We start from the raw sequence: 11,976 nt of genomic DNA, 5'->3' as shown, positions 1-11,976 counted from the left end.
TCGGTTTACAAAAAATCAAGCAAGTCTTTCTTTTTGAAGTAAAATAACGTCCCAAGAAGTTGTTGCTACTACTTGTTGTCATTAAGGTACATTGTTTATTTAACCCTTTTTTTTCTTGAAATTCATCGCAAATACTCGTGCTAAGTTTTTTTTTCAACTCTTTTTTATGTAATTGTATAATAGATACTTATATATATATATGTGTGTGTGTGTGTGTGTGCAATTTTCTTCCTAGTATATCAACATTGAATGATTGAATATTATGTGAGATACTCTTGATAATTGAAATAAAAGTTTCGAATATTTTACTGAAAATCGGAAGTTTATTTGATAATTTTTTTAATTTATTTGTTAGTTTTAGATATATAGTATTTATTTATTATTTATCTTTAATTTTTATTTTTAATTATAATAATAAAGGTAGTATAATTATGAACTAAAAATATAAGTAGATGATATTTCTATTAAATATAATTGTGCAGGAGTAATGGATAGAGATTCTATCGTGAAAGACAATCTTACATCTCGTAGGTTGGACTTTGATCAAGAAAATAATATATTAGACACTATTTATGATGATAAGGAATATGAAAATATTATTGAAAAAGTTTATGATAAGGTCCTTAATGATTTTCATACCAATATTTCAAATACAAGAATTTCACAAGTTGGTATGGAATTTGAAAGTGAAGAAGCGGCATATAACTTTTACAATAATTATGCAAGGGCCCTCGGTTTTAGCATTAGAAGACAGGCATGTCACAAGGATAGCAATGGAAATATTATTGATAGGACATTTTGTTGCTCATGTCAAGGTCAAAGAAGAAAAGATAAACAAGATGTGTGTGTCAAATCTCATCGCCCTGAAACAAGAACTGGTTGTTGTGCAGAAATGAAAATTAATGCTCGTGAGACGGGTAAATTGAAGGTCGTTGGTTTTATTGCTTCTCATAGTGGACATAACTTGGTTAGTCCGAATAAATCACACATATTGAGATCTCAAAGAAGCATTAATATCGGACAAGCATCACAAATATCTAATATTGACAAGTCAGGAATAGCACCAAAAGCAGGTTTGAGTTATATTGCTAGTCAAGTTGGTGGTCGTGAAAATGTCGGGTTTATTCTTGAGGATTATAGGAATTATTTGCGCTCAAAAAGAACAATGGATATTCAAACAGGAGATACAGGAGGTGTACTTGAATATTTGCAGCAGATGCTATCGGATGATCCAAATTTTTTTTATGCGATTCAAGTTGACAGTAATGATCATATAACCAATATTTTCTGGGCAGATGGACAAATGATGGCTGACTATGTGTATTTTGGAGATGTGGTTTGTTTTGATACAACATATAGGAAAAATAAAGAACGAAGACCATTTGCACTATTTGTTGGTGTCAATCATCATAAGCAAACTGTCATTTTTGGTGCAGCATTGTTATATGACGAAACTGCTGAAACTTTCATGTGGCTCTTTGATACATTTGCTAAGGCTATGAATGGAAAAACTCCCGTAACTATTCTCACCGATCAAGATGCAGCTATGACAAAAGCTTTATTGGAAAAATGGCCTGAAACATACCATCGCTTGTGCATTTGGCACATATATCAAAATGTAGCTACTCATCTTAGTTCTTTTTTCTCAAAATTTAAAGAGTTTTCAAAATATTTCAGTTCTTGCATATATGACTTTGAGGAGGAAAGGAACTTTTTAACAGCATGGCAAGAAATGTTGAATAAATATGATCTCCAAACTAATCCATGGCTCGAAAGGATGTTTAAAATTAAGGAAAAATGGGCTCTTGTATATGGAAGAAAAACATTTTATGCAGATATGACTACTACTCAGCGCAGCGAGAGTATGAATTGTGCTTTGAAAAAATATGTAAATTATAAGAATGATTTGTTACAGTTTTTTCAACATTTTCGGAGATTGGTTGATGATCGTCGCTACGAAGAGTTAAAAGCTGATTTGCGGACAAACCACAGTACACCAGTACTTTTCTTTCCGGTTGAAATTCTAAAGCATGTAGTGAGTGTTTACACGCATGAAACCTTTCAGTTATTTCAAAATGAGTTGAGCAAGGCGCATGATTCAAAGTTAGAAGTTGTTACTGAATCTGAAGTTATATCCCACTATAAGATCTCATCTTTTAGTAAACAGTATCAACACACTGTTACATATGATTTCTCTGATGATAAGATTTCTTGTAGTTGCAAAAAGTTTGAATTTGCAGGCTTATTATGTTCTCATGTCCTCAAAGTATTCACTTATAAAAATGTTGTGAGAATTCCCGAGATTTATATTAAGAAAAGGTGGACCAAAATGGCAAAAAAATGGATCGTTGGAACATTTTCACCACCTAATGATAAAATAGAAGAATCTTTGGATGAGATAAAGGAAGAAGGTGAAAAGGTAAAAATTGGGATGCGATACAAAGAACTATGTCGATTGCATCATCAACTTGTGACACGTGCTGCATTGATAGAAGAGACATATGAACTAACAAAAAGTGTTATTATTAAGGCGATTGAGGAGGTGGATATGAGTTTAGAAAATAGAGGAACACCAAAGCAAACTCCCAGTCTCAAAGTAAGCTCTGAAAAAAAAAAATATTGGAGAGTGGTTGTAATGAAGTTGTAGTAAAAGGGTTAAAAATTAAATCAAATTCAAGAGCGAAATCTGAAAAACGGCCAAAATCTGCTTTGGAAAGAGCAAAAAAAAAAAAAAAAAGGAAGTCAAATAGTAACAAAGACAAGGCATCATTCATAAATGATACTGGCATCAATATTGAACAGGTAAAATTCTTGTGGTGATATCTAGTCAGTAATCACAGTTTCATTTCATGAAATTAAATCATTTAATTGCATTTGTCTTGAAGTAACTTTTTTGTTTGAAATGACAGAGTTCTCAAATTCACTATTCCAGTTGGAGCATATCTGAAGTAGATTTGACACAACCATTTCAGGTGATTCATTCACTTACAAGTATCACCTTTGTAGATTATTAATTATCTTGCATATTTATATCTTATGATATGTATACATGCAGCGGCAAAATTCTGGACTCTTTGATTTGAACGTTTCATCAACTGAAGGCCACGAAGAAGATATCAAAAACCAAGATATAAATCAATACTTTCCTGAAAAATAGAAGATGTCATGGATTAGAACACATCCGTAGTTGATGTGTTTTATTTATTATATTATTAGCATAAATGATATTTTTAAAATGATATTTTATATTTATCATGATATTTATGGATTCACTAAGTTAGTATATATGTTTTAAAATATTCAATGAGTGGACACATGATATTCATGGATTTTATATCTTTGTTTTTTTTCCATATATTTGAATTAATTGTTTTTCATCTAAATAATTTAATTGATTTTATTAAGCATAAAACTAAAAAAAATTAATAAAAAAATTAAAAATTCGATATCCATAATCAGACGGATCTTCTAACATTTTAGTATAATTTTAAATTGTATTAGAAATTAGTTTTGTTAAAAAAATTTCATCTTAAATTTTAATAAATCTTTAAATTTTTTTATTATGAATAATATGAATATATACGTGTATATAAAATAATTTATTTTTATTATATCTAAATATTTCCATAATTAAATATTTTTTATTATATTATAATTATTTTTCTATATTTGAATTTAAATATCAATTTTTAATTATTTTTTTAATCAATTTTTAATATTTTCATTATCAATAATACATATATATGCACAGACGTATAAAAATATGGATATTAAAAAATAGATATTATTACAATGTACTCAATATCATTTAATTAATTAAAATAAAATTTATTTAAAGTAAAACTTTTATTATATTTTAATATTTCCATAAATACTAGATATTTTTTTATTGTAATAAAGGTAAGATGTGAAAGAGATATTAATTGATAAATCAATTAATAGATTGTATAGCATATTTATTTACCTAAATTAAACATGTAGGAGGGAGTGTAGGAGGAAGTGTAGGAGAGGATTGCAATTGGGATTACAGTATTTTTGCAATCCTTCCCTATTTACATTAAATTTGCAAATTTTTTATTTTTTTAAATTAATAATAAAAAAAACCCTACATACTATTTTTTAAAAAAAGGACAGATTTTGCACTTGATCTCGTCTCTTCAAATTTCATTGTGTTCGGTTCAAATTTTAAAATTAATTATTAAGATAAATGTCAATTTTTTGACCTTCGATATATATTTTTTTAAAATAATAATAACTCGTCTGTGCTCGTTGGAATATGCACATAAATTTTATTTTACTTGCAATCAATCAAATAAATAATATGAGGAAAATATAATATGAAATTAAATTTTTATATATGTATGTTAAATTAATTAAATTCAATGACAAAATATGATGTTTATAGCTTCTAAAATTATTTTGATTTCCCGTCAAAAAAAAAAATATTTTGATTTAATTATTTTATTAATAAAACAATTTTAAATTTATTTATTTATTTAATATATTTAATAGAGTATTTTTTCATGATTTCAAAAAAAAAAAATAGAGTATTTTTTATAAATATTTAATCATTTACAACATATAACTTATCACACGTACACTTTAATAATTATCTGTATCATTTATTTTTTATTTTTTTGAGAAGACTGTATCTTTTTATTTTATTATATCTCTTATTGCACATTTTTCACATGTCCCATCCAATCAAGGTGCATATGCCTCTTTACACGTAAATATTTCACTTGTCTCGTCCAAGGGAATTCGCATGGATTAACCTGTATTAATCCACCATTCATCTCAACTCTATTATTTGAGAGTTTCACCGTCCATTCATATATCTTTATTATTATTTTACAATAAACAAACACCTTTTAAACTTATTTTCATATTTAAAAATAAATATAATTATTTTTTTAATTAATATAATTTAAATTTTGATTAAAATAGTTTCAAAATTTTTATTTTAACTATTTTTGTATACTACACCATAAATAACACCACCCCCACCCAACGGCCCGTGGTTCTGGCAAAAAAAAAATTTTAACGTGATTAATTGTAATAAATTTCCAGTATTTGGGTTTATTCTGATTCCTTGGAGGCGATTATGGCGGTGAATGATTCGTCAGTTTGATTGGTCCGGAGGGAGTGTTGGTGTCTTCCATCTAGGGGTGGAATAGGGTCGGGACGCGTCCCGTAAACACCCTATCCAACTCACGTCTCGAAAAGAGTCGGAAAATTTTTTTTTCTCCCAATCCCGTACCCGAAATATTTCGGGACCCGACTATTCGGGATCCAGAACATTCGGGATCCCGTCGGGTAAGGAGAGAAAATCCCGAATTATAAAAAAAATGTGATTATTTTATTAAATATACTATTTAGAAACTTATATATATAAATAAAAATAAATATTTAACTTAAAACATATAATATTAAAATATTTTGCATAATGTTTCAAGGTTTTGTTAAGAGAAAAAATGTATCGGATAATTATTAATAAAATATTCGGATACAATTAGTAAATAAATTTTGTTAAATAGATTGTCAAATTAATCTCTTGAGTCTTGTTCTACATATTTTTTTTTAATTAGATAATTATCAATATGAATTAATTAAATTATTAATTTATTTTTAAAAAAATACACAAAAATAAAATGTCATTTCGTGATTTTACAATTTTATCGTTCCAACAATATAAATTATGCGAATTAAGTCTACAATTAAGTGTTATATGAGTTGAAACATAATAATATTTAGCTTATTATATTAATAAAGTTATTAATAAAATATATTATTATATTTTTTCGGGACGGAACGGGTTGGGAATCCCGTCGGGATAAGGTTTTATTCCCGATTCCTCTACAGATATTAATCGGGATGGGAAAAATCTCGAAAGTTCGGGTCGAAAAAATTTCGGGTTGAGATTTTTTTGGGACGGAAATGGGATGGGATTTGGGAAGGGTCGGGATTTCGGGAATTTTTGCCACCCCTACTTCCATCCGGGATCTAGTGTCTGAAGATGTTTTTTTGGAATTTAAACACATGCGTAAAAATGCTAATGTCTCGGCTCATAAATTGGCCAAGTTTGCTTTCTCTAGTCCTAGATCTTATTCGTGGTGTTTTGTTGATTTTCCTTTTTGGCTAAAAGAGGTTGTTTGTAATGACATTTCTGAGTAATATATGTTCTTTAGTCTCAAAAAAAAAAAATTGTAATAAATTTCTCGGCTGATATGTCAAACCAGATTATTAATATTTACACTCACATTAGTGCAATAATATTAATTGATGTTAATAATCACCAATTAACCCACCACTGTAGACACTCTTATTACACATCTTACACTTGTCTCGTTCAGTGAACCAAACGACGAGTTTTCCAGCTTTATTTCATAAACATTTAATTAAAAACTTGAAAACACTTGCAATAAACTCTTGCAAATCCTGCCTTAGTTTTGCAAATTTGTAGGATAATAATGTTGAGATAAATAATTTACAATATTTTGTTATTTCTTATAATTCTTAGGTTATTAGGTTATTGATTTCTTTTATCTTTCATTTTTTTCTTATTTTTCTCTTACAAATTTGATATAAAATCTGATAAATAAGCATATTTTTATCAAAATAATTCAAATTTGAACAAATGTATTTGTATGAGGTAGATAGATAAATGGGGGATGGGTAGGCTATGGATATCCGATACTTCGACGGGTATGGGGATGGGGATGAAATTGAATACCCGACGGGTATGGGTATGGGTATGAGGATGGATTTAATAAATGGGTATGGAGATGAATACGTGATATCCTACCCATATCTGACCCATTGTCATTCCTACATATAACTTATCACACGTACACTTTAATAATTATCTGTATCATTTATTTTTTTATTTTTTTTTAGAAGACTGTATCTTTTATTTTATTATATTATATCTCTTATTGCACATTTTTCACATGTCCAGTCTCATCCAATCAACGTACATATGCGGCTCATTCTATGCTGCACCAGCATCCACCGTTCATGAGCCCGGGCCTCACACAATTTATGTGTGGGACCCGGCCCCTGTATGTGGGGCCCAGGCTATGAACGGCCCAGATCCACCATGTGGGGACCTCGGGTTGCTAATCTCATTTTAGGGCATTTAACGATTACTAAACAATTAATCAAGTAATTAAAGAATACACAAACCAAATAAAAAAAAAATTTAAAAAAAACTTGCACCTCGCTCGATCGGTAAGATCCTACCGATCGAGCGGGCAAGGAAACTCAACTCTCGGGTCTGAGCATATTTGGTCTCGCTCGATCGGTCAAATCCTGCCGATCGAGCGAGCAAGATTTTTCAAGATCTCTGTTTTGCATTTTAAGGCCTCGCTCGATCGGTGAAATCTTGCCGATCGAGCGGCCTCCAATTTCAGAAAACTCTGCATAACTATTTCTTTTGCTGTCAAAACCATATACTATCAAATCTCACTACCATAATCAATACAAGGCATGGTTTCAAAGTTCCAAAACTTGCATCTACATATAAACAAGGTCTCAAGCATTTATACATGCATTTTATTACATCAAACAAGTCGCTAAAGATCGGTAAACGACAACAACTATCGCGAGTGTCATACATGTATTTCAAAACCAACATAACTAAGGTTTAATGCTTCTAAAGTTCAAGATCTCATCTACAACCCGAGTCCTCATGTGCTAGACTCTCTCCCAGCTGTCAATGACGTCGATGATCAGCTCCTGCCCTCTCTGTTGTCATGCACACATATAAAACAAGACAACAGCCGAATAAAGTCCGGTGAGAAATGATTCTCAGTATAATCAACAAATAGAAAACGTTAAATACATCACATCGACTCTATTTAAACCCGACTCAACAAATAGAGTAAATTAACGCTTCAAATACGAATTGATTCACATAAATTCGAGGCCATCAAGATTCATAACTGATCTTGACATGGATATCCATCTAACGAGTTCGTAACCGACTCGCAAATAAGGTTAACAACAACCTTGGCATAGAATCAATTCAATATAGCATCATATCAACTCAAATGTAAAGATCCACTACCTGAGATGGATCGACAACATCACAATCAAATCAAAACATAAACAAGTATGTGGTTTTTACGGGCCAACTCAAAAATAGTCGTTCTTGAGTTTCAACGTCCCTACTTCACGATGTCGTCATTATACCTTCGTTTATCTCGATTCTGAACTCTTCAAATCTGAAAGATACAATCATAACACATATATCAAACTTCATTTCAATCTATCATCTCAAAATCAAGTCGAAAACATCATAAAATCATCGATCAAACACATTTCAAACCTCAATCAACTTTCTTCGGTTCAAAGTCGTTGTCTCGAGTCGTTGGCCTTCCAAACTCAACTGAAACTGAAGAATAAAATTCTATAACATTCACATCATCAAGATAAGTGTTTCAGCTTAGCTATCAAATATCAAAACAGTCCAAAAACTTGATTAAACGGTGTAGCGATTCAAAATCGGTAATCGACGAATTTCCGAAATCATTTCTAACTTCAATTCTATTCAAACGTGCTCTCAATTCAAAAACCAGCATTCCAACCTTGTTATCAGCAGCCATAATTCTCAATATACATGCTAGCAATCATAATCAATCCATTCAATAATCCAACTTTGATCCGGTTTCGAGATAGAATCGCATATAAACCAAATAACATGATCAATGACTCAAAATCTGATCTCTGCCACAAACTGATTTCGAAATCCATATAAAACATCATAAAACTTACACGAGATTGAAGCCCTCGTCGTAAGGATTCCAGGACAATTTACGGAATCGAAATCGGACAGCCGATTCAAAAGTTACAAGGATTTGAAGATCAAATTTCCCAAAGAAAACAAAGAAGATCTCAACTCTGTTTCTCAATTTCTAAATAAGGACTGAAGGTACACGTGCATATGCTGAGTAATCCAACACAAATCTGATACTTTAATTAAAATTGCACTTTAGTCCCTCAATTCTTCAATATTTGCAATTTGGTCCTCGGCCCTTATTTTAATTCAATTTCAATCCTAAATAATTTAAGAATATTAGAATTAAAATCGCAACTCTAAATATTCCCAAATTAAATATACTCGAATTAAAATTAAATTAAATTCAAATTAATTTCTAATTAATCTCGGGCCTTACACACCGGGTGATATTCACCCGGTGAATCACCCGTGCATATGCGTTGCCTCTTTACACGTAAATATTTCACTTCTCTCGTCCAAGGAACCATTATCTGTAATTTTTATATCATGTACTACAAATATTGTCCCATCCAATCAAAGGGAATTCGCATGGATTAACCTGTATTAATCCAACTTTCATCTCAACTCTATTATTTGAGAGTTTCACTGTCCATTCATACATCTTTATTATTATTTTACAATAAACAAACACCTTTTAAATTTATTTTCATATTTAAAAATAAATATAATTATTTTTTTAATTAACATAATTTCATTTTTGATTAAAATAGTTTTAAATTTTTTTATTTTAACAATTTTTGTATACTTCCCCACCCCCACCCCAAGGCCCGTGGTTCTGGAAAAAAAAAAAAACGTGATTAATGTAATAAATTTCCAATATTTGGGTTTATTCTGATTCCTTGGAGGCGATTAAATGATTCGTCAGTTCGATTGGGTCCGGAGGGAGTGTTGGTGTCTGAAGATGTTTTTTTGGACTTTAAGCACGTGCGTAGAAATGCTAATGTCTCGGCTCATAAATTGGCCAAGTTTGCTTTGTTTAGTCTTAGATATTATTCGTGGTGTTTTGTTGATTTTCCTCTTTGGATAAAAGAGGTTGTTTGTAATGACATTCCTGAGTAATATATGTTCTTCAGTCTAAAAAAAAATTTAATAAATTTCTCGGCTGATATGTCAAACCAAATTATTAATATTTACACTCACATTAGTGCAATAACATTAATTGATGTTAATAATCACCAATTAACCCACCAATGTAGACGTTCTTATTACACATCTTTCACTTGTCTCGTTCAGTGAACCAATCGACGAGTTATCCTGCTTTATTTCATAAACATTTAAAAACTTCAAAACACTTGCAATAAACTCTTGCAAATCATGCCTTTGTTTTGCAAATTTGTAAAAATAAATAAATAAAAATCCATAATCGTTTTTCTTCCGGCATTTACAAACACTGCCTATAATTTGTTGGTTCTAGATCGTTTAAAACTTGTAATAGACTTTTCGATTTTGGTTCACATGACAGAACTGGAATCAAGAAAATTATTGAGGTGTGCCAATGTCATCTCCTCATCATAATTTATTTTTACGACAAAGTGCATAACAATGGATTTGGCGGATTCTGACTAGAATGCAAGCATTTCCAAACTCCAGGATTGGTGTTTAAGATCCTCAGCAGCGAGATTTTTCAAGGATTCCTTTTTCTTATGGGTGGGAGTAGATGTAATTTGTCCGAGTTACTACTGATAACCAAATGGTTTATGATTAGGGGAAGAAAATGACCACCACATGGTCAGATGCTAAGCTCGAGCTCCATTGTATTAAATCTGAATGAAGTTTTATGACATCTCCAAGAGCAGATAAATATTTATTTATTTGTTGAGCTTTTTTAATTAGTTTTATTTGTTGAGCTTCTTTTAATGCTAACTACATTACAACCTCCAAATTCCAATCCATAACCTCCATCACACATGAAAAAAAAAAAAAAAAAAAGCGATGGCAGCCTACACTACGGCTCACAAAGGCTGGGATCAAGCTCGTAATATCCAAGACTCGAAGAAAAATTTCAGCAAAGAAAGTTTCTAGCAAGAATCGTACAAAAAATCGAGCGAGCTATCCAACACTTTAAATTACGTTTGAAGTGAAAAATAAGGATTTCCATCAAAATAGGCACTATCCAATATATGACATCGTGTGTTTTTAAAAGTCATTTCAAAAAATAAATTAGCAAAGAAAAGTTTTAAAACTGGCCCAGATTTCCCACATAGAAGAATTCACCGCTCCTGCCAACATGGTAGCAATTTTCCAATGAAGGATATAATTGTTCTAGAAATAGACACACACTCTAGTCCGAAAGAGCAATTGACAAGTAGCTAGAACAAACACCAATGTAATCAATCACGATATCCTACATGCCAAACCAGATATATATGCATACATCAGTTTTCGTTCAATCCCGTGAGGCGATTTTGAGCATTAAAAAAAAGTGTCACTTCTACTACCCGTTGTTGAAAATTATCTTTATCATGTACTAACATTAAAAACATCGATACAATGGAAATCGAAAGCGATACAATGAAAACTTTACAAATCTTGATAAATAATTACAAATTACCAGAGTTGTAGCTTCTTCAGTTCGATATGGGCTTGGAATTTCTTTGTTGAAATCAAAGGCGATGGAGTTTCACCCTTCAATTTTGTACGGAGAACGCAAGGCTGGAGTTTGGATGTTCAATTTTGAGAGAGATTTTGTAAGAAAAGCGATAGAATTTGAGCCAGATTATTTTGAGAGAATTCGGAGTAAAATTTGACGGGTCGGGTAATGTTTGCCTTATTAGTTACAAACCAAATTAGGATCAGTTGAACGAAATATGACCGTGCAACGGTCTCATACAAATGTTTGCCTTTTAAAAAAGGACATATTTGGCACTTGATCTCGTCTCTTCAAATTTCATTGTGTTCGGTTCAAAATTTAAAATTAATTATTAAGATAAATGTCAATTTTTTGAGCTTCGATATATATATTTTTAAAATAATAATAACTCGTCTGTGCTCGTTGGATATGCACATAAATTTTATTTTACTTGCAATCAATCAAATAAATAATATGAGAAAAATATAATATGAAATTAAATTTTTATATATGTATGTTTTTTTTAAAGTAATCTTGTAATATTATTAAGCAAGATTGAAATCATTCGTTATGAGATGTACTAGCCAAAAAGAAAAATTTCCAGGTT

At 30.7% G+C, this 11,976-nt stretch overlaps 1 protein-coding gene and 1 long non-coding RNA gene across 2 annotated transcripts; one reads left to right on the top strand and one right to left on the bottom strand.

Annotated features, from left to right (window-relative positions):
* Positions 1-487: 487 nt before the first annotated feature.
* LOC140861759 (protein FAR1-RELATED SEQUENCE 5-like) lies at positions 488-3,157 on the top strand. The gene is made up of 3 exons (XM_073264774.1): positions 488-2,596; positions 2,910-2,972; positions 3,056-3,157. The coding sequence occupies exons 1-3, from the start codon at positions 488-490 to the stop codon at positions 3,155-3,157; spliced, it is 2,274 nt and encodes a 757-aa protein (XP_073120875.1).
* A 4,387-nt stretch (positions 3,158-7,544) lies between these two features.
* On the bottom strand, positions 7,545-11,472 carry LOC140867564 (uncharacterized). The gene is made up of 3 exons (XR_012145186.1): positions 11,352-11,472; positions 8,330-8,395; positions 7,545-8,225 (listed from the first exon to the last, which is right to left on the bottom strand). It is a non-coding gene; the product is annotated as an uncharacterized lncRNA (long non-coding RNA).
* Positions 11,473-11,976: the final 504 nt, after the last annotated feature.

The sequence above is a fragment of the Henckelia pumila genome, chromosome 4 (assembly GCF_033568475.1).
Source record: "Henckelia pumila isolate YLH828 chromosome 4, ASM3356847v2, whole genome shotgun sequence".
NCBI lineage: Eukaryota > Viridiplantae > Streptophyta > Magnoliopsida > Lamiales > Gesneriaceae > Henckelia > Henckelia pumila.
The sequence above is the reverse complement of the archived record's forward strand: the minus strand, read 5'-3'. Positions and strand labels throughout refer to the sequence as shown.

Coding starts and splice junctions, on each gene's coding strand:
- LOC140861759 (XM_073264774.1), top strand. CDS start 488: ATGGATAGAGATTCTATCGTGAAAGACAATCTTACATCTCGTAGGTTG. Junction 2,597..2,909: donor AGCAAACTCCCAGTCTCAAA/GTAAGCTCTGAA, acceptor TTGAAATGACAG/AGTTCTCAAATTCACTATTC. Junction 2,973..3,055: donor ATTTGACACAACCATTTCAG/GTGATTCATTCA, acceptor GTATACATGCAG/CGGCAAAATTCTGGACTCTT.